The 24,000-nt window shown below is 35.3% G+C and overlaps 1 protein-coding gene across 1 annotated transcript in view; it reads left to right on the plus strand.

Annotated features, from left to right (window-relative positions):
• LOC136832994 (osteocalcin 2-like) overlaps positions 1–21,839 on the plus strand; it is a 40,925-nt gene extending 19,086 nt beyond the window's left edge. Inside the window, exon 2 of the mRNA XM_067094645.1 lies at positions 21,701–21,839. Within this exon, the coding sequence (XP_066950746.1) occupies positions 21,701–21,839 (139 nt within the window). The remainder of the gene's footprint in view (positions 1–21,700) is intronic.
• The last annotated feature ends 2,161 nt before the right edge of the window (positions 21,840–24,000 follow it).

Below are 24,000 nucleotides of genomic sequence, written 5' to 3' on the forward strand. Positions count from 1 at the left end.
TTGATGATTACAGCCTCGCTCATGTGCATAATTGTGGGTTATTACTTATTAATTCCGGTCACAGTATAGTGATGCACCGTAGATTTTAATTTCTTCTGCTTGGAAGAAAGAAATCGAAATTTGAAATGTATCCCTTGCGAACTCTATTTGAATTAAAAAAAAAAAAAAAAAGTGATAAGATAGTCTGATACATTTAAATTCATTGGGCGGAAAGATGTGGGGAGGAAGACAGGTAAAAAGGTATATTTATCAGATGTTATTAAAGCAAAGACGAAATGAATTAAAGATTAACAGCCTGCGAAGGTTTTTGAAATTGTATTGCACTTGGGTAATTTGCATATGCCGAGCTATCGACTGCATTTCGGTATTTCTAGACGAAAGTGGGAGTGATTTGTGTTGTGTATTCTTTAAATGTCATTCTGTTTTACGCTTTGTTTTAAGAAATTAACAGTATATGCAGTTCAAACGCACACACTCACAAACAAGCAAACAGACTATTCCAAACAGAGCACGCAGACAAAATCGCCTTTACTGTATCACAAAGAAATATTTATATCGAAAACAAATAACGCCTTTTATATAGCCTCGTTTAATCTTAATAGCGACTAGCTTTCAACAATATTTCACGTCGACGACTGAAAGCGAATTAAGTTAAAAATGAAAAAGCTTTGTTTTGACTCCCCTCCCCCCCCCTCCCCACATCCTGTCGCTTAATGACATTTGCTTTTGTTTGTATACGTCTTTGTGCGAATCTCTTTTGTTTATCACGGAATAAAAGCTTAAAGGCATACGTTTAATGTTCCTTCTTACGTCGGATTTAACGAGCCGAGTTAAATTTTTGTATCGTAAAATGATTATTTTCCTGCCGTTCGTTTATGACGAAACTGCGGATTGATCGCTGAGATATATAGCCTGACCCACTCCTATCCAGATGATGCAATTTGCTCTATTGGCTCGCATTTATATTTGTGGCAAGACCATCAATAGCTTTATTGATATTCAGAGGCCATAATCCAAATTATTTTCGGCATGTACATTCTGGCATAGATAGTAAATAGAGTGGTTGCGGGATCTGCAATATAAAAAAAAATAAATCAGGAAAAACCAGTCGTTGGAAATTGGCTTTGATTGTTTGCAGTATACAAGACGCTTTGACGGCAACAAATGCGGTGTAAATGGTTGGCTATTAGGGCAAATGGAGGAGATGGTGTAGGATACAAAAGTATTCTTTATATCCTAATCGTAAACGGCGGAAAAAAGAAATCGAGATGGATGATAATGTAAGGTGGTTGTATCACAGAACAACGCTACCACCGACTTATATAGACTTATAGATCATCTTTCGAGTTGAGACCCGCGACCTATAAAATTCGCCTTATCTAAAAGGATCGCGTGGAATGGCGAAATTATCTCGGATTATCTCGCATTATCTCGCGTTTTTTGGAAACCTTTACGGGCCTTGGCGATTAGGTGGTGTGCGAGTGTCTCAACGCCCAAAATAATATCGGTTCGACTGTTTTCAAAAGTCTTAATAAGCCTGATGTTTCGCAATCTCGCTTTAATTTTTTTTTTATTTTTGGTTTTAATCTCTGACGAAAAGTGATACAGGGGAGTCTATAATGAGGCCTTGGCTATAGGGGTCAGAGGTTAATTAAATGGTTATTGGTTATCGTCATTTTATTGCTCATCAAATGCCATCTTTTGAAATTAGGAAAGCTGTAAAGATTCTTGCGTGTATGATATATGTAGGGCTTACACGATGGCTTCAGGTGAGCTGGGAGGGGCATCGGGAGGTATTTTGGGAAGAACTTAATTTTGGGGAGAGAGAGAGAGAGAGAGAGAGAGAGAGAGAAGATCATTTAAAGTACGGTAAGGAGAAATGATTGGTTCTTTTTATACATGAGAGAGAGAGAGAGAGAGAGAGAGAGAGAGAGAGAGAGAGAGAGAGAGAGAGAGAGAGAGAGAGAGAGAAGATAATTTTAAAGTAAGGTAAGGAGAAATGAGGACAATGGTTCTTTCTATACATGAAAGAGAGAGAGAGAGAGAGAGAGAGAATTCATGACTGGGAGTAATGTTAGTTGCAGAAGAAAATGAAAAGGAAGAATGACATACCAACAACTAATGCAGCAGAAAGAGAGCTTTGATTATATTAAGAAAATCAGAAAGCAAATAACAAAGGAAAAAAATGAGCAACATTCGTTTGAAAAGTCGTGCAGAAATGACTCACTTATTTTAATCGAGGCAGATATTCAATTAACGGACCTTCATCTGCACTGCAAAATCTAATTAGACACAAAGGAGGGGAGAGAGAGAGAGAGAGAGAGAGAGAGAGAGAGAGAGAGAGAGAGAGAGGAGGGGGAGAGAGAGAGAGAATATGACCTCCACATCCATAAAGAAAATAAAGATCCTCATCAGAATTCGGCAGCCAATTAAAGGCCCCTGAGGTACGCCTCTCATTACAAACATGACATGCATAAGGGGTCAAAAACAGTAATCACTGGCCGAAGCCAAACGAAGCCGTAGCCGGAGAACGCCAATCGGACGCGTCGTTAAAATGCAGACCCAGTCTCCCCCGAGAGAGATATAGAGAGCGCGCCGTTGCCAGCATCTCAGTAACAAATACGATCTAATGAATCTGCGGAATATCTTAACAGTTCCTAATTGCTATGTGCAGCCGTGGCGGGGACTTGTTATATTCGGCCAGAGGAGGAGGAGGAGGAGGAAGAGGAGGAGGCGAGATGATGGATAAAAGGCCATGGAGGTTTGAGAAACCAGCGGAATCAAAGATGAGATGTGGGTCGAGAAAAGGACGTGTATGCAGACAGGTATTATGAGAAGTGACCGCGTTCGTTCGTGTCCATTCGCCCGGTCGATGGTCGATTTGCGCATTCATCGACGCGTTCGTCAATTACTGACCTTCGGCAGAGGCACGTAGGCGCCGCAGCTTGACGGAATTTATAAGGACAGCTTGAATGCGCTGCTATTAAATAGCCATTACGATATGATAGCCTTCTGGTGTCACTGCTTCTAAAACGACAATTAATTTACCAATGTGAACGTCATTTGTTTTGTTTCGTATTGTGATTCATTTGTTAGCTAATACGGAAATTATTCCGTCGTATTCCAGCTGGTCTGAACTGGAAAAAATATTTCGATGAAAAAAATTGACTTTTGGTTGTCATGTTTTTTTTTTCATACACCCAAAAAAAAAAATTTAAAAATAACTCTCCCTGCCTTTCATTTACTGATCCTGGACGTTTTCTAGTGTACCCCACCTGGTCTCACCTGCAAAAAAAAATATTTAGGATAAAAAAATAGGTTTTAGTTGTGTCATGTTTTTGGTTCACACACACACCACCACCACCACCAAAAAAAAATTATAATAAAAAAGGACTCTTCCTGCCTTCATTCACTGATCCTAGACTCATTTTAGTATACTCCAGCTGGTCTGACCTGCAAAAAAATTTTTATATAAAAAAATTTGGTTTTAGTTGTGTCATGTTTTGGTTGCACACACACACACCACCTGCCCCCAAAAAAAAAAAAAAAAAAAAAAGGATTCTTTCTGGCTTTCATTCACTTATCCTAGATGTTTTCTAGTGTACTCCAGCTGGTCTGACCTGCAAAAAAATATTTAGATTAAAAAAAATGGGTTTACAGTTGTGTCATGTTTTGGTCCCTCCCCCCCCCCCCCAAAAAAAAAAATTAAACAAAGGGCTCTTCTTGCCTTTCATTCACTGATCCTAGACGTATTCTAGTGCACTCCAACTGGTCTCACCTGCAAAATAATATTTAGATTAAAAAAAAATTTTTTTGTTGTTGTTCAGTCGTGTCATATTTTGGTTTACCCCTTCCCCCCCCAAAAAAAATAAAAAAATGACTCTTCCAGCCTTTCATTCACTGATCCTAGATGTATTCTAGTGCGCTCCAGCTGGTCTCGCCTGCAAAATAATATTTAGATAAAAAAATTGACTTGCAGTTGCCATGTTTTGGTTCCACCCCCACCCCCTCAAAAAAAATATTAAAAAAAGGACTCTTTCTGCCTTTCATTCACTGATCCTAGGCGTATTCAGGTTTTGCTCGAGTCCTGCGGTCTGTGATATCTTTAATTACCTCTAATGATTACCGTCGGGATTTATACTTGATATTCGATAATTGAAAATTCGAAAATGATAACGAAGTCACATAAACTTTAAGATTAATATTCTCTCTCTCTCTCTCTCTCTCTCTCTCTCTCTCTCTCTCTCTCTCTCTCTCTCCTTCGATTGAAGATCGATGTAATGGTATGAGTGAAAATTAAATATAGTTATTTCTGCCTAATTCTTCAGTAAATTTCAAGTAATGGATTCATATTGTATAAGGAAAACAGAATTGGTTCATTTTTTTTTCCTTTTATTTAGACAAGAGACTAACATCGAATTCTTTATGGAGTTTTCGTAAACATCCTTGGAAATTTCCCTTTGCTGTCAGAACTTCAAAACTCAAAACAGATTTAATATAGTCAATTAGTTTGTATGAGAGAGAGAGAGAGAGAGAGAGAGAGAGAGAGAGAGAGAGAGAGAGAGAGAGATTAGATTAGACAAAATTAAAATTATATATACTGTGTATATATACATACATATATATATATATAATAAATAAAATAATAATATATATATATATATATATATATATATATATATATATATATATATATATATATATATATATATATATATATATATATAGAGAGAGAGAGAGAGAGAGAGAGAGAGAGAGAGAGAGAGAGAGAGAGAGAGAGATTAAATGCAAAACTAATCATGAACACACTCAGAAGTGATCTCATACCTTCAGGCATTCACAATTCAAAATGTCGTTTCAAAATATCGAATGTCAAGAACAATATAAAACAATAAATCTATCATAAACACTCTTAGAAGTGATGTTATGCCTTCAGGTATTAGCAATTCAAATCATGGAATGACTCAAAACACAAGACACAAACAGGAATTCTTGCATACCGCGTCGTGGAAACCAGCACGTACGTCCGCCCGACACGATCCCCGATCAAATGTATGTGACAGAGGACACATACGGTCTATCCTGTTTGTGACTCCGTTCGTACCTCGAGGCTCGGGGCCCTCGGAGCCAATCAGGGAGTCAAACTGCGTTTAGAGGCACCCACGAGGGTGCAAGTGGAATCCCTCCCCGCATGCAAATGGCACCTTTTTAAAATATGCGGATTGCTTATTAGCGGATCTGCGGATTTGCATACGCAGTTTGTGTGTGTATGTGTGTGTGTGTGTGTGTGTGACCTCGTGATGGTTTGGGCCCGGGATAGAAATCTAATTGGGTAAGGATTTTTATGTATGCAGATATCTCTCTCTCTCTCTCTCTCTCTCTCTCTCTCTCTCTCTCTCTCTCTCTCTCTCTCAATAATTAAATGATTAAGCGTGCAGTGGTGTTCGTTTAACTACCTTATATGCTCCGTTATCAGCTGTCATTAAGATGTCCATATATATATATATATATATATATATATATATATATATATATATATATATATATATATATATATATATATATATATACATATATATATATATATATATATATATATATATATATATATATATATATATATATGTATATCTATATATATATATTTGTGTGTGTGTTATATCATCCAGATCACCAAGGAGAGGACCAAGGCCAAATCTGTTATGTGTCTAGTAGTTATTCGACTGTGGTGGGTTGCACGCCATGGCCTTCTTGATCCACTCCCTCATAGGAGAAAAGGCTTATAGTTATAGGGTCAACAGAAGCACAGTTGTTACTCCTCCAGTTTTCAGTAATTATTTTGGGATGCTGTTGCTTGCCTTATCCCTGTTCCAAGCTGGCCCACAATGACCTAACAATGATCGACCAGACCACTGAGCTGATTAACAACTGGCCCTGAAGTATTATATTTTAGTGAACCAATAGCAACGGGTCAACAGCTTATTGGCATTATAGCGAGAAATGAGATTGAATTGAACGTGCCGGCCCAAGCGACAGTTTCTGCTCAACCGACTCGCCCCAAGTATATACTCAGTGCATAGGTCAATCGAACTCTTTGAAGGCTTAACCACTAGCTAGTCATGGGAATAGCATGATGACCATTGTATGTACGTATGTTCGCGTATGTAGATGTTATATTAATGAGCGAGCCATTAGTGAATGCTCGAATCTCTCAAGATTTTATATACCATACATTAACCGAATTGCCCATTGTCTTCCCTACCTTCGTATTAGCCCCTTAATGTGACTGAAGCATTAGCCTGACGCTAAAAAAAATTGACAGTCTGATCCATTAGGTTCCTTTAAACGTCATCTCGACGGGTCTCTTTGGAACGTCAAGGAAGATAATTCAGGTACTGCGTTTGTCTCAGAATTCTTTAACTTGAATCATCAGCAGTTCGTTAATGGGCAGTTCTTATGTCATTTTTATTTCTGTTGAGATTCGGACGTCTCTTTCTTCTTACGTAACCCCGCAAACTTTGGTGTCCTTTCCTGGGCGTCGATGACCATATATGTTGTAACGCCATTCTACAGGAGTCAGTATGTCATCTCTTACGTTATCCGTACCTCCAAGCCATTTCAAGCTTAAGTAGTTTTTTACTTGGCAAATTCCAGCATACTACAGTATTCCATAATATATTCAGATTTTTAATAGTGTATTTTTACTAACTTTTCTCTTCTATGTAGTTATTTGATGTAGGTTCATATCTATGCAAATTACTCTTAACTCATTCCATGTGAATATTTGTTTCAATCTCCATTATTCTTTCGTTGTTTGCCGTTTCAGATTTTACTTTTTATAATTGTTGTTTTCAAGGTCAGTATTATATTAATAAAGATCAGGAACCATAATACATTGAAAAAAACCTGTAACTTAAAATGAGTTTCCAAATATGGAAAAACACGTCTTGGACGTGTGAAAAACCCTTAGGAATAGAAAGAGAGTAAGAAAAGGTTAGTTATTGCCCATATCGAGAATATTTTAACATACAATGAATTGAACTATGCTCGGGAAAACTATTGAATTGAATTGAATCGAATATAGAATTTAGGCCAAAAGCCAAGCACTGGAACCTATGAGGTCATTCAGCGCTGAAACGGAAATTGACAGCAAAAGGTTTGAAAGGTGTAACAGGAGGAAAACCTCAAAGCAGTTGCACTATGAATCAATTGTTAGGAGAGAGTGGAAAGCAAGATGGAAGAAAGAGAATATGAAAGTGGGTACAGTAAAAGAAACGGAAGGGGTTGCAGCTAGGGGTCGAAGGCACGCTGCTAAGAACCTATGGTAATGCCTACAGTGCACCGCATGAGGTGCATTGACGGCACTATCCCCCTACGGATAATCGCGTCACTAGATGGAATTTCAGTCATGCGTGAGAACAATACTAACGTAATTCCATCTAGTGACGTCATTATCATATTAATTTTCCTAAACGCAGTTTACTTCACTGCATGAGGTAATCTGATCGTGACATGGGCATTAACTAACATTTTTCTCTCTTTCTGTCAAACATCACATGTGCGAAGTTCACCCCTGTTCTAGAACTTCGTTAGTGTACCTTGGGCTTTTGACATTCCAGGCCTGTATTTTGTGCACTGTTGGGAACTCTTTAAGTTGGAGATTGATCTTAATGTAACATCGGTTACCGACCATCATTAATTAATGTTATGTTGACCTGGTGGGAGAACAAAAGGAAGACCGCAGCGAAGGTGGATAGATGTAGTTAGAGAAGATCTGAGAGACAAACAGTTGTCAGAGGACGATGTGTTTGACAGAGCCAGATGGAGGAAAGCTGTCAGAACATCGACCCACACAGAAATGGGAAAAGATGCAGAGAAAGATTTTGACCTTCAAAACAATAATTTATCGAGGATATTTATTCTTATTCAACTCACAGCTTCTCTTAGTGCTTCATTTTCTCTTTTTATTTCTGTGTTTATTTGTATGTTTTTGTATTTATTGATATTTGTTCGAGGTAAGATTTTGTAAAAACTTGCAACTAATCATGGTCAAAAATCGTGTCGATTTCTCGGTTATCGCTAAAACCTCCTTGAATAGCCTTTTCTCTTTCTGTCTCTGTCTGTCTTCTGTCTGTCTGTCTGTCTGTCTAGTCCTCATACCAGACGACCATCCAGCCTCAGCGGAACCCATTTTGCCTTCCCCATTCCCCCTAATCCCCGTACTTAACGCGGGGAAAAAAACAGGGCCGACAAACCTTCCGATAGCATAATGCGGTTACAAGCCCCATCGACTTGTGGGTTATCTGCTAACATGAGCAGAATACTAGATGCTATCTTAATTGTTTAATAAATAGCCATTCATATCTCCCTAATGGCCAAGGGTGGGACCTGTTTAGCAGATTCACACGTCCGCCATGTTCCAGAGACTCTCTCGAAGGAGATAGGTCGCGGTTCGGTTCGGTTGAAGGATCTCTTAGGACTCGAATACGATTTTTTTATTTTTTTTTTTAAGGATGAATGGCTGGTAAATCTGCCTCTGGTAGGACGTTTGTTAGCAGCCACGAGAACCCGGGTTTGATCTTGAGTGAGGGTAGGAGCGGTAGCATGGCCGCTTTCTTTTTTTTAAATCCACTACACTTCCGGTGACCATAGCAGTGAATAGGAACGTGCATGGTAGTCGACTGTTGTGTGTCTGTGCTGGTGATAGAGAGAGAGAGAGAGAGAGAGAGAGAGAGAGAAAGAAATGTAGAGAAGTGGAATGAAAAACAGGCGTGATTAAATATAAATTGGATGTGCCGTTATGTATAGCCATGTAAAAGATAAAGAGCAAATGCAAGAGATTTTTGTCCAAGTAATATAATAAAAATAAAAAGATTCTGGTGTCTTGAATAGAGGCCATTAGTTGCTTCAGTGCATTTTTACAAAATGATTTACTTATTTTTTAATTAATTAAATTATTTATTTTTTATATAATTTTTCTATCCGCCTATTTAATTATTTACTATTTACCCATTCATCCACCTTTCGGTTTACAAAGCTGGTCCATCGTGGTCATTTTTGCTGTAAGTTGTACAGCTACAACTCAGTACCAAATATATACTATCACATCATAAAAAAAAGGAGAGGGCCTCGATGAGGTAATCACAACTCAGCCTCCCCCCCGGCTGCGCCCTAGTGGACAGATATTCGTCAGAATCTCTCAGCTTCAGTGCCTTACTGTCTTTTGTTTCTGGTTTTACAGAACATTTCTTATGAATTAAATTGAGTTTATTAAGAATATGGATATTCCTCTCTCTCTCTCTCTCTCTCTCTCTCTCTCTCTCTCTCTCTCTCTCTCTCTCGTGTCATTTTCCTGACTGGTTTGGCTATACACTCCTAAAATTATTTTCTTTTCAATCTGAAATGAGCGTATGTGAAATAGCAAATAGCAGTTAACTCTGGTGGATATTGCAACTTCTTCATTTGAGTAAGTAACTGAAGTTTGTGAGAAGTATTAAAATTATAAATTATTAAATAACAATTAAAAGATTTAATGTAAAAGAGAAAACGAAAAATGACGTATTTCTAAACGCCGCCATCTCTCTCTCTCTCTCTCTCTCTCTCTCTCTCTCTCTCTCTCTCTCTCATAAAAAAGAATCAGGTTTAGAAACATCCAAAACATCTCGGTGTTAATCGCCACTTCTGCTGTGATATATCTCCTCGCGCGTAAACACAACATCTTTACGAGGCTGTTTTAAAACTTCTCTCCCTATTAAAAAAAAAAAAAAAGTGTGAGAAAAAAATTAAGCATGAGAGAATCAAACCATTGGGATGGGTGGGGCCGGGCTGAATGGACAGCCAAATCCATCTATAATGATTAGGAACGAAGTTGAAGTCCATTGTGGTTTTATGGCCTGGTTTTTACGGAATTTCTGGATTTCTGGACTTGAGTCCTTCACAAAACTGCGCAGAATATCTTCCGAGACTCCACCTTGAAGATAGTAATTTATAGATTTATAGTGTGAGTTTATAGATGATCGAAGTATTGTTGTGTGGTGATGTCAGCTACCCCGTAGGGGGATAGTGCCGTCGGTGCACCTTATGCGGTGCACTGTAGGCATTACTTAAGGTTCTTTGCAGCGTCCCTTCGGCCCCTAGTTGCAACCCCTTTCATTTCTTTTACTGTAGCTCCGTTCATATTCTCTTCCTTCCATCTTATTTTCCATCCTCTCTTACCAATTGCTTCATATTGCAACTGCGAGGTTTTCCTCCTGTTACACCTTTCAAACCTTTTATCTGTCATTTTCCGTTTCAGCGTTGAATGACCTCACAGGTCCTAGCGTTTGTCCTTTTGTCTAAATTCTATATTCTTTTCTTGACGTAAGCTAATTTTCTGGTTTAAAGTTTAACATAAATAAGATTGGGGGTGTAAACACCCTGACCACAAGGAGTCCATTATCATCTCTCCCTCCCTGTACCTTATGTGATACCGAGATATCCGTAAAGAGCTGTTTGCCCACGCGGGCTCGAGATGATCCTTCGAATTTAGGATATCCTAGGGTCAAAAGCGTTTTTGGAGGAGCGTAGGATATTTTTTCACCTTCAAGAAGTACAATTCCACAACTAGGAATCTTGTTCTCCAAAAAGGAATAATCTTTGTAAACTTATTTTATATGAATTTAGCCAAATGATTTAAAACCTATTTTATATGAATTTAGCCAGATGTTTTAAAACTTATTTTATATGAATTAGCCAGATGTTTTAAAACTTATTTTATATGAATTTATCCAGATGTTTTAAAAATTATTTTATACGAATTTAGCCAGATGTTTCAAAACTTATTTTATATATGAATTTAGCCAGAAGTTTTAAAACTTATCTGACAGGAATTTACCCCGATGTTTCAAAACTTATTTTATATGAATTTTGCCAGATGTTTTAAAACTATTTTATATGAATTTAGCCAGATGTTTTAAAACTTATTTTATATGAATTTTGCCACATCTTTTAAAACTTATTTTATATGAATTTAGCCAGATGTTTTAAAACTTATTTTATATGAATTTAGCCAGATGTTTTAAAACTTATTTTAGATGAGTTTAGGCAGATGTTTTAAAACTTATTTAACATGAATGTAGCGCGATGTTTTAAAACTAATTTTATATGAATTTAGCCAGATGTTTTGAAACTTATTTTTTATGAATTAGCCAGATGTTTTAAAACTTATTTTATACAAATTTAACCAGATGTTTTAAAACTTATTTCATATGAATTTAGCCAGATGTTTTAAAACTTGTTTTTTATGAATTTAGCCACATGTTTCAAAACATTTTACATGAATTTAGCCACATGTTCTAAAACTTACTTTATATGAATTTAGCCAGATGTTTTAAAACTTATTTTGTATAAATTTAGTCAGATGTTTTAAAACCTATTTTATATGAATTTAGCCAGACGTTGCATATTTACCCCAGTTGTCGTGGGCGATGATATTCAGGACCAGAAATATGGAAAGGAACGTAGGACACTGTCCTAATCTTTGAAATGTAAATTAAAGACAGGTTCGTGACTTTTAAGAGTCGTTAAGTCTCGTTATCTGGTTTTTATATGATTTTGAACGGTTTCTTTCAATTTAGCAAATTGTCCTTGGGTGAAATTTTCGCTTGATACTGTCATTTCCTGTAGCAATCGTCTTATCAAAGCGGATATGCAAATATGGTATCCGTTTATCTGATGTCTTAAGCGTTCGCACGCACGCCCCCCCCCTTTTTTTTTACTTGACTTTTATCAACGTTTGCGTTTGATTGCTCTCGTTTATCTTTTTAATTGATATTGCCAGTTTGATGACGTTTATAAAGTTTAATGCTAATGAGGTTTTAATGTCATCCTTTTCGTTTTAAAAATATTTTTTAATATTTTTAAGATGAAGGGAAAAATAACGACAAGGTTTGTTAAGCGTTTCATCCGCTGAAACAGTGTGGAAAAAGTCGCGTTCATTTCGAAACTTCACGATCAGGCAGAAGCAGATGTCCAAACAACAGCTCAGCGATGTTTCATTCCTTAATCTTTCAAATCTCTGGGCTAATGATCCCGATGTCCCGGTTATTACGGAGTTGTCAGGGCATTATCTTGATTGAGACTTTTTTAATTGTGATTTTATCATATATATTTGTTTGAATATTTCAAGATTGTCGTTTAGTTTCTCTCTCTCTCTCTCTCTCTCTCTCTCTCTCTCTCTCTCTCTCTCTCTCTCTCTCTCTCTCTGATCTCCTGAGATTTTAACATCCCGTTAAATCTAAATCAGAAGTTGCAGTTTTCTTATGTAATTATAAAGTCTCTCTCTCTCTCTCTCTCTCTCTCTCTCTCTCTCCTCTCTCTCTCTCTCTCTCTCTCTGATTTTCTCTCTGGTTTTACAGCCATAGCTGTGATTTTAACATGTTGCTGAATCTAAATCGGAAGATGCAGTTTTCTTAAGCAATTATAAAATCTCTCTCTCTCTCTCTCAATAGCTGTGCTTTTAACATTCTGTTAAATCTAAGAAGTTACAGTTTTCTCATGTAATTATAAAGGCTCTCTCTCTCTCTCTCTCTCTCTCTCTCTCTCTCTCTCTCTCTCTCTCTCTCTCTCTCTCTCTCTCCAAGCAGTATGCTGGTAAACGTAGAGCAAAAGCTGCGGTTTTGTTAGCAATTATAAAATTTCTCTCTCTCTCTCTCTCTCTCTCTCTCTCTCTCTCTCTCTCTCTCTCTCTCTCTGGTTCATTCTCCTTCCAACCTTCCTTTGATCCTGCCAAGATGATATTTACGACCGACATTAATAACAGGAGTTTATCAGAAATGTTATTGCCAGGATGCGCCGTTCAACTCCCCCCCCACCGCCCCCTCTCCCCTTATCCCCGCCCCGCCGTTCCAAATTTGATCGTTAATGAACTTGGCCGTAACGAGTTAATTAGCGTAAGCAACAGCGCTCGTCGCCGGAAATGTCAACTTCAAATGAGAATCGACAAGAATTATCCCAAGTTTAAGTTGGGGGGGGGGGCGATTTCGAAGATGATTTTCTGTCTCTGTTTCCTTTCATTTTATTTTTATTTTTTTGGATTTATTTGTTTATTGATTTGTTTATTTAATAACTTATTTATTTATAGATTCAGAAAGAGAAAATCGTTAATAAATGATTTTGAGTTTTTGCTTGCATGCCTTTTATTTTCTTTTGGGAATATATATTTTTTTATTTCTTCGTTTAGAAACAGGAAATTATTTTTAAATGATTTTCTGTGTTTTGCTTGCTTATCTTTTCCTTTTATTTTGTTTTGGGAATTTATTTTTTATCCATTAAATTTCTTCATTCAGAAATAAAAAATATTTTTTTTACGATTTTCTGCTACTGTTTCTGTTTAGCTCTCATTTTATTTTTCTGTTTTAGGTTTACCCATTTATACATTTCTTTATTCATTCTAAAACAGAAAATAATTTTTGAAATTAATTTTTGTTTCTGTTCACCTTTCCTTTTGTTGTTCTGTTGTAGGTTGATCCATTTCTTCATTTATTTCTTCATTCAGAAGCAGAAAATAATATTTGAAATTATTTTCTGCTTCTGTTTGTTTGCCCGTCCTTTTATTTTTCTGTTGTAGTGGGCTTATTGTAGGCTTATCTATTTACTCTTTCATTCAGAAAAAGAAAATCGTTTTCGAAATAATTTTCTGTGTTTGCTTGCGTACCTTTTCCTTTTATTTTATTTTTGGGGATATGTTTTTTTTATTTATTTATTTCTTCATTCAGAAACAGAAAATCTTTTATGAAATAATTTTCTGCGTTTGCTTGCTGACCTCATCCTTTTATTTCCAGTCGCTGATTTATTCATTGCTTGAAGTTCTGTTCAAGGTAAGTTACCTCACTTGCTTCGAAGCAACTTTTCAAAAATTTCTTTTGCAGATTTTTCTCTTTAAACTCCAAATTATTTATAGCCGAAGACACTTTCGTCGTCGAAGAATTTAGTCTCTGTAGCGCCAAGTTTCTTGAATAAATCAGTCAATACTTTGCTTTAGTTCAAGCCAAGAATTTCAAAGAAACTAAATTGTACGATGTTTAAGTGAAAACTTTTAGTTAATGGTTTGTTGTTTAGTTATTTTTAATAGTGTTTTAAATTCGGTTTAAGAAAACTAGATAGAATGCGAAGAAAAATAACTCAAGTTCAGAAGGGGTTCATATAAATATAAAAAATGGAAATTCTATTTTTATTATAACTTCGAACACGGGGCAGCAAAACTTTTATACCAAGTTTTAGTGAACACGAATCTAATTACTTCGCATTTTCATGGAATAAGAAAGGAGAGCACAAAATTATTTTATGTTTCACGAGACCCAATTTCAAACAACAACTTTTTTCCACTTACGAAATTATGTGTAACTTCCCATGATGAAGTTTGGAGGAGAAGTTTAGAACGGAAAGTAAAGAAATTCTATTTGTGTAATAGAAGTTCGCCATAAGGGGCATGGCGACGTAAAGAGAATTATTTGTTATTCGTGTAACAAAGTTTGGTTGAGAATTAAAGATGGAGGAGTGGCGACGATCAAAAGGATTTCTGTTGGTGTGTTTAAACATTTCAGAATTTCAGAGTTTCTGTTGGGAAGTGTTGCGCGAGGGACAGATTTTTCTGTAGGGAAATAGCGAATGCGAGAATATTTGAGAGGGATTCCTGTGAGTAACTTTCACATTTAATGTATTCGTGTTGATATTTACAATTTACAGGAGGTTTGTTAAAGATATATATATATATATATATATATATATATATATATATATATATATATATATATATATATATATATATAGATAATACACACAATCTTTGCAAACCTCCTGTAAATTGTAAATATCAACATGAATACATAAATTGAAAAGTTACTCACACGCGTGTGTGTGTGTTATATATACACAGTTTATAAATTTATATATTTATATTTATATATTGTATTATGTTATCTATTATAGTATATATATTATATATATATACGTTATATAAATTTATGTATCTATATTTATACATTGTATTATGTTATATATATATATAATATATATATATATATATATATATATATATATATATATATATATATATATATATATATATCATATATATTATACAGGTGAAAAATAAGAATATACACTGCTAAGCTACATTACCCAAAAGCATACGGTACACGTATAGTACAAGAAGTATCCAACATATAATTACTAGGCGACAATACAGAACAACTAAATCTTACATTTTCTAACAGAAAAAAAAAAAAAAACAATTAAGACCCCCTCCTTTCAAACGGCGAAATATTTACCGAATTTCGTTTATCACCAACGATCAAAATACCTCCGTTTGTTTTTAGTAAGGGATTTCTGGCGAAACAGCGAAGTCTTTGAGTTCCCGGCTTCTACTGACAGATCACCCACCCAAGCATTCGCTCACCTGTGTTTTAGTTTTTTTTTTTTATTCTTTATTTCTTCCTCTTTCTTCCCATTTCCCCACTCCCTGTGTGACGCCAGCAGCCACGGATCGCGCGAAGAGTTTTTCCGTCGTTGCAGACATTACTGCAATTAGGAGGAGAAAGTCTTTCATTGTTTATTTCATCCTGAGGTTCGTAGATCTCCGCCGTTAATTCTTCATTGCTTCTTTTGATGTAACGGTATTATTTACTGGCTCTCTGTCTGGGCTGAGATTCGCAGGCAGTAGGGTACGAGATGTCGATTAATTCTTGCCTGTGTTTTGGGGGGAGTGAAATTTGTTATTATTATTATTATTATTATTATTATTATTATTATTATTATTATTATTATTATTATTATTCTGAGATTCACAAGCAGTAGAGTACGAGATGTCGATTATTTCTTGCCTGTGTTTTGGGGGAGTGAAATTTGGAGAGAGATGTCGATTATTTCTTGCCTGTTTTTTGGGAAATGAAATTATTATTATTATTATTATTATTATTATTATTATTATTATTACTCTGAGAAACGCAGGCAGTAGGGTACGAGATGTCGATTATTTCTTGCCTGCTTTTTGGAGGGAGTAAAATTTATTATTATTATTATTATTATTATTATTATTATTATTATTATTATTATTACTCTGAGATTCACAGGCAGTAGAGTACGAGATGTCGATTATTTCTTGCCTGTGTTTTGGGGGGAGTGAAATTTGTTATTATTATTATTATTATTATTATTATTATTATTATTATTATTATTATTATTATTATTACTATGAGATTCACAGGCAGTAGGTTGCGAGATGTCGATTATTTCTTGCCTGTTTTTTGGGGAAATGAAATTATTATTATTATTATTATTATTATTATTATTATTATTATTATTATTATTATTATTATTATTATTATTCTGAGATTCACAGGCAGTAGGGTACGAGATGTTGCTTATTTCTTGCCTGTGTTTTGGGGAGTAAAATTTATTATTATTATTATTATTATTATTATTATTATTATTATTATTATTATTATTCTGAGATTCACAGGCAGTAAAGATGTTGCTTATTTCTTGCCTGTGTTTTATTATTATTATTATTTATTATTATTATTATTATTATTATTATTATTATTATTATTATTATTATTATTATTCTGAGATTCACAGGCAGTAGGGTACGAGATGTTGATTATTTCTTGCCTGTGTTTTGGGGAGTAAAATTATTATTATTATTATTATTATTATTATTATTATTATTATTATTATTGTTAATATTATTATTATTCTGAGATTCACGGGCAGTAGGGTACGAGATGTCGATTATTTCTTGCCTGTGTTTTGGGGGGAGTAAAGTTCATTATTATTATTATTATTATTATTATTATTATTATTATTATTATTATTATTATATTCACAGGCAGTATTACGAGATGTCGATTATTTCTTGCCTGTGTTTTGGGGGGAGTAAAGTTCATTATTATTATTATTATTATTATTATTATTATTATTATTATTATTATGAGATTCACAGGCAGTAGGGTACGAGATGTCGATTATTTCTTGCCTGTGTTTTGGGGGGAGAAATTTATTATTATTATTAAAGTTGCTGGAGGTCTGAAGAAATTATTATTTTAGGGGAGGTCATGATCGGTGCTGAATTATGATTATTGCCCGGGGCATGTTATCCCATCCAAGTTCTGTTTTTATTATTATGAGGATGAAGAGAAGAATTTCGATCGGATATTTTGATTTATTATGAGCATGTCTCCTGGCTGCCGGGGAGGAGACAGTAATGTTGAGTGTTGGTTTCTCCTTCCCAATGTGGCTTCCAAGAGGCGAGGCGGCGGATGTGGTCAATCATTATGTTCGTGATTATGTCTTTGTGTTTTGGTTATGGACGGTCCTGGATGACATTTATTATTAATATTATTATTATTATTATTATTATTATTATTATTATTATTATTATTATTATTATTATTCTGAGATTCACAGGCAGTAGGGTACGAGATGTCGATTATTTCTTGCCTGTGTTTTGAGGGGAGTAAAATTTATTATTATTATTATTATTATTATTATTATTATTATTATTATTATTATTATTATTATTATTATTATTATTATTATTCTGAGATGAGACAGGCAGTAGGGTAGGAGATGTCGATTATTTCTTGCCTGTGTTTTGGAGGGAGTAAAATTTATTATTATTATTATTATTATTATTATTATTATTATTATTATTATTATTATTATTATTATTATTATTTGTTAATTTATCTGTTTCCTAATAAGTGATCACCTCTTTTTGGATTTCCCTTTACCTTATGTTACTTCTTTCGATTGAACGCCATATACTTTGGAAGCTTAAATTTGAAGTCAATCGTCCCTGTGGGTTTGTTCCATATGAATAGGGTTCATCATCATCAGAATAATAATATAATAATAATAATAATATAAAAATAATAATAATAATAATAATAATAATAATAATATTATTATTATTATTATTATTATTATTATTATTATTATTATTATTATTATTATTATTATTATTCAGAAAATGAACGCTATTCATGCGGGACGGACCCACAGGGGCCATTGACTTGAAATTCAAGCTTCCCATGAATATGGTGTTCATTTGAAAAGGGCAACAGAAAATAAAAAAAGGCAAAAGAAAATAAAAGGAAGTACAAAATAAAAGATCAGGCATTCCAAAAGAAAAGACAAATTAATAAACAAAGAGACAAAAATGTAAGTAAAATATAAAATACAAGAAGTGCTTTAGGGTAATATAATGCATTGCATCTTCGTTTGAACTTTTGAGGTTCCAACAGCACAACGTCCTGGGGGAATAAAGGTCTTCTGTCCTAAGAATATTTAAATTATTTTCGGTCTGGTTTACTTTTCGTCCCCTTCTCCTGCTTATTTTTAACCAGCATATTATTTTATCGGTTTATAATTAGATTTAGTGTGATATGTTAGAGCAGTCCTTCAATAAACTTTGCCTATAAAAAATTTGATAATTTTTCGCAAATAATTTTTCGAGCCGGTATTTGATTTCTGAATTAATTAGATAAAAAAACAGATTCATTATTGACTGAAAGTAAAATACAATCCGTTTGCAATAAAAACATTAAATAAAATTGTAATAAATGAATCTGGTTTTTCTGAAAGCATCCAGATTAATAAGCAACTTTTAAAAAATGTAATGATTCGACCTAGTTTCCATTTCAGCCACACTGTGGAACCCAACCAAGATCCATTTACCCCAGTTGCTGTTCTTGTCTCCAGAAATAAGTATATATGAAATAAAAACAAGTAAAGCTGTTCATTACGGTTAAATACAGGTGAAATGAAAACGAGCACTGCAAAAGAATGACGGTTCTTAACTTCAAACGAGTTAGCACAGTTAAGGCACGACTTGAAAGCATTAGTAGACTGCTGAAACAAGCGCAGTTTTTTTTTTTTATTGAAGATGATCTCAGCTTATTCAGCGGTCGCCACCTTTTCAGTTCTCACCATTACGACCATTATCTCGTTATGCTTTTGATGACGTCACCCAAATTGCACTACGTTATTGGTCGAGGGAGTGATGATGTCACCCAAATGACGCGACATGATTCGTCCAGGGACAGGAGGTGATGACGTCACAGCGTATCTCAAGGTGTCTTTCATTTCCACCGCCGTTTTTGTGCGCCTGTTTGCGCATGCGTGTAATTCGGAGAGGAAAGGTTCGCATTTGCTTAACAGCGTCGATTAGGCGTAATGGCTTTTAAATTCAACTTTGTAAACAGGATGCTCTCGAACGAGACTTGAGTTTCAACTGGGGTGGCCTTTTATACTGCTTATCATAAATAGCGGCTTTTAAGTTCATCCCCGAGAAAGATTAGGAAGGTAATGAAGGGAGAGAGAAACAAATGAGCTAAATGGGGCAAAGAGAACGCGAGGAAAGAGGGAGTCACTGTCGCACTCTCAAGAATTTCTGCTTGGGTTTCAAGCGAGATATATATATTTTTTTTTCTTTTCATAAACGATACTCGGAGAATTTCTGGATGGTTTCCCCGCGCCGGGAGGATTGAAAGGAGGATTTGTTTGCATTAGAAGATTGTGGGAAATGGAAAGAGAAGTGAATTTGTATGTTGAATGTGTATGATTTTTTTTTTTTTTTTTTTTTTTGAAGACGTTAATCCGAAATTTGATAACTGCTTTTATTAGTGAATAGAATAGACTTTTCCTATCTTTTTGAGACATTATGTCTGAAATCTTGCGTTTTCAGCCTTTAACAAATTTTCATTGTGTGAGAAATGTCTGATTTTAATTGAATTTCAAAGCAGAAACAAACCAAAAATCAGATTTATACGACAGATATGTCTGATTTTATGTATATTTCAAAACGAAACAAAAAACACACATCAGATTTCTGTACTAAAAAAACCCCCTCATGTTCTTCCTAGTCCGTTTTTCCAATTACATTTTTTGCCATGACAAAAAAAAAAAAAAAAAACATCGTCTTGTCTGTTCTGTATTGTGTGTCCCTTATCCTCCTTACCACCCCCTCCTCCAATCCCTTCCCCTCTCCCTCCCCCCACTACCCTCCTCCATCCAAACCTCTTCTAAAAAACTGGGTGAAAAAAATATGATCTTAGGTTGAAGAGGTCTGTTGCCTGTGTAAGGGTGACATCATAAGAGCAAGGGATTTATTTATTTATTTTTTTCTATTTTAATGCGCGAAAGTATGCAGTACAGAGGACTTCTCTCTGTATTTTATTTTTTTGTACTTTTATGCGTGGCGTATGTCGTACATGCCCTGAAAAAGATATAGGTTTTATATATGATTTTGGTTGGTGTCGTTTGTATTATTATTATTATTATTATTTATTATTATTATTATTATTATTATTAAAAATACTCAAGTAGCAGCAGCAGTAGTAGTAGTATTTAAAGATAAAAGTACAGTTTTAGTAGTAGTATTTGTTTCTCCATTATTAGTATTAGTATTATTATTAAATTTTTCTTAGCAGTAGTAGAATTTTTTTATTTCAAAGCTTTTTCCGTAATGGTCGCCTCAAGAGAAAAACCACTCAGCGGTCGCTGGTTCATTCATACTTAAACTACTGAATCGTGGATGAATCCCCTACTCAGTAAAACTTCCATTATTAGGACTCTCGATACTTTCTTCAAATAAATTGTAGCATTTTTTTTTTCGTTGAAAACATGTAAAATTACCAGAAATATCAGTATTGAAACTTGATTTTTTTTCGTTGCTACATAATTTCGTCACGTGTAATGTGATTTGGCACATAAACTGATTATCGTTAGATCTGTGTATCATACTCAATTTATCACAGATTCTTTATTATTTTCTTCAAATCATCGATTTCCTCTATTTTGATTAGTCTTAAATGCTTTTTCAGTAAAATTTATCAGTTTTTTACAGGTCAGAAAGCTTTAAATAAAGTCCTGGCGTATTTTGTTTTGCTGTTTAACATTAAATGCTAATGTAATTCACTTTATATTCATTCCCTGGAGTATTTACGTGTTTTTGTGGTTTTTTTAATCCACGTTTAGAACAAAATAGCGTAAAATTCACGTACATTATATATAAAAGGAAAATTCCCCTTCCCCCTTTTTAATAATGATATAATCCCCATTTCCACTGGTAACTTCCTGCTCTAACCTCCAAAATCCCCCCCTCCCCCTCCCCCTCCCCTCCTCCTTCCCCCTCAATCACTCCCGTTTCCGCAGAATGATATAAGCCCCCATTCCGTTGGCAACATCCTTCTCCAACCTCAAAAGTCCCCCCTACCCCGTCCAACCATGGGCCCAGTTCAACTATCCCCTCCCCAACCCCTTCCCCATCCATCACCCCTTTTTTCACAATGATATAAGCCCACCATTCCACTGGTGAAGTCCTTCTTCAACCTCAAAAGTCCTTCCTTCCTCCTCAATCCTCCCCCTCTCTCCTCCTCCTCCTCCTCCTCCTCCACAACCATGGGTCCAAATTCGACTGTCCCCCTCCCCAGCCCTTCCCCCTCTATCACTCCATTTTTTTCATAACGATATAACCCCCCCTTTCCACCGGTGAAGTCCTTCTTCAACCTCAAAATCCCCCCTCTCCTCCTCCTCCTCCTCCTCCTCCTCCTCCTCCTCCTCAACCATGGGTCCAAATTCGACTGTCCCCCTCCCCAGCCCTTCCCCCTCTATCACCCCTTTTTTCATAATGATATAAGGCCCCTTTCCACCGGTGAAGTCCTTCTTCAACCTCAAAAATCCCCCTCCCTCCATCCTCCTCCTCCTCCTCCTCCTCCTCCTCCTCCTCCTCCTCCTCCTCCTCAACCATGGGTCCAGCTCGACTGTCCCCCTCCCCTACCCTTTCCCCCTGTAAGTAACTCCGAATTTTCCCTGAAGAGGATGGAATGACGGCGGTTCAGGTCAATAGACCGTGACTGATATGTATAAATATGCTTTCTATCTGATTGAAGTTTTTTTTTTATTTCTTTTATTGGAATTCAGTGGATGAAATCGTATTAAAGTGGAAAGGAGGAGGGAGGACGACAGGAGAAATATTGCGAGAGTAAAAGTTGTGGGGGAAAAAATATTGAAAGAATTACCTTGCAGAAGAAAGTTAATGAAACGGCAATACGAAAAGCAATGATAATGTTAGACATATATTTCAAACGATATGTTTGAAAGCAACGTCTCAAAAATTCGGAGTTTTGCAAAAAATGATTCACTGGTAAAATTATATATATATATATATATATATATATATATATATATATATATATATATATATATATATATAAATTAATGTAAAATTATATATATTATATAGATATATTTATATATATATATATATATATATATATATATATATATATATATATATATATATATATATATATATATATATATATATATATATATATATATATATATATATACACACACACACACACACACACACACACACACACACACACACACACACACACACACACACACTACTCGCCCTTTACTAGTGGGAACGAACACTTCCAGAAAGATTGGCGAAGTATGAGAAATGTGGAAGCAGTTTGATAGAGTAATCAAAGCTTCAGATGCGGGGTTAAAGCCGTTCCTCTCTCAAGGGACCATCACACTTCTGCGGGCTGTGAAGTTTTCATGTGCAATGGTGGGTGAGTTTTGACGGGGAGAGAGAGAGAGAGAGAGAGAGAGAGAGAGAGGGTGAAAAGGGGGAATAGTACGAAGAAGAGACATACAAGCAGAGAAAAAAACAATGATTGAAATCAGAGAGGAAGAGAGGTAGTCGACTAAACATATAAAACTAAGAGAGAGAAGAGAGAGAGAGAGAGAGAGAGAGAGAGAGAAGAGACAGAGCAGCAAGACGGAAGAGACTGACAGACACAAAAAAACAATTATTGAAAAGAAAGAAGAAATGAGGTAGTCCATGGAACAAATAAAAACAAAACAGAGAGAGAGAGAGAGAGAGAAGAGAGAGAGAGGGTGAAAAGGGGAATAGTACATGAAGAAGAGACATACAAGCAGAGAAAAAAACAATGATTGAAATCAGAGAGGAAGAGAGGTAGGCGACTAAACATATAAAACTAAGAGAGAGAGAGAGAGCAAGACGGAAGAGACTGACAGACACACAGAAAACAATTATTGAAAAGAAAGAAGAAATGAGGTAGTCCGCGAAACAAATAAAACAAAACACAGAGAGAGAGAGAGAGAGAGAGAGAGAGAGAGAGAGAGAGAGAGAGAAAAGAGACAAAGAGGAAGGAAGAAAAGAACACAGAAAACAATGATTGAAATGAAAGAGAAAGTGAGATAGTCCGCTCAACAAACAAAACAAAACGCAGAGTGAGAGAGAGAGAGAGAGAGAGAGAGAGAGAGAGAGAGAGAGAGAGAGAAGCAAGAAGGAGGGGAGACAGACACACAGAAAACAATTATTGAAATGAAAGAGAAATTAAGGTAGTCAGCGAACAAATAAAACAAAAGAGAGAGAGAGAGAGAGAGAGAGAGAGAGAGAGAGAGAGAGAGAGAGAGAGAAGCAGGAAGGAAGAGACAGACAGACACAGAAAACAATGATTGAAATGAAAGAGAAATTGAGGTAGTCCACGAAACAAATAAAACAAAACACAGAGAGAGAGAGAGAGAGAGAGAGAGAGAGAGAGAGAGAGAGAGAGAGAGAGACCCAGAAAAACAATGATTAAAATGAGAGAGAAGCACAAATAGTCCGCTAAACAAGTAAAACAAAAACTGTAAGAGAAAGAGAGAGTGAGAAACTATCTCATGACATGAATGAATCTCATTCATATCCCTCAACATCAAACTTTTTAAAGCTTTTTCTCTCTCGGTTATTTCCTCCAGATGGGCTAAATGAATTAAGACTTGAGCTAGTCAGATGTGTATAATCATTTTCTTGACATTTTTTTTTTTTTTTTGAAGGCTCGAGACCAACTTGTATTCGTCGCAAATAATGAAAACAATATTTCTGTTTCGTCTCTTGATATTCCACTGGGTTTAATTTTAGACGTTCTCTTAAAT

The sequence above is a fragment of the Macrobrachium rosenbergii genome, chromosome 51 (assembly GCF_040412425.1).
Source record: "Macrobrachium rosenbergii isolate ZJJX-2024 chromosome 51, ASM4041242v1, whole genome shotgun sequence".
NCBI classification, from domain to species: Eukaryota; Metazoa; Arthropoda; class Malacostraca; order Decapoda; family Palaemonidae; genus Macrobrachium; species Macrobrachium rosenbergii.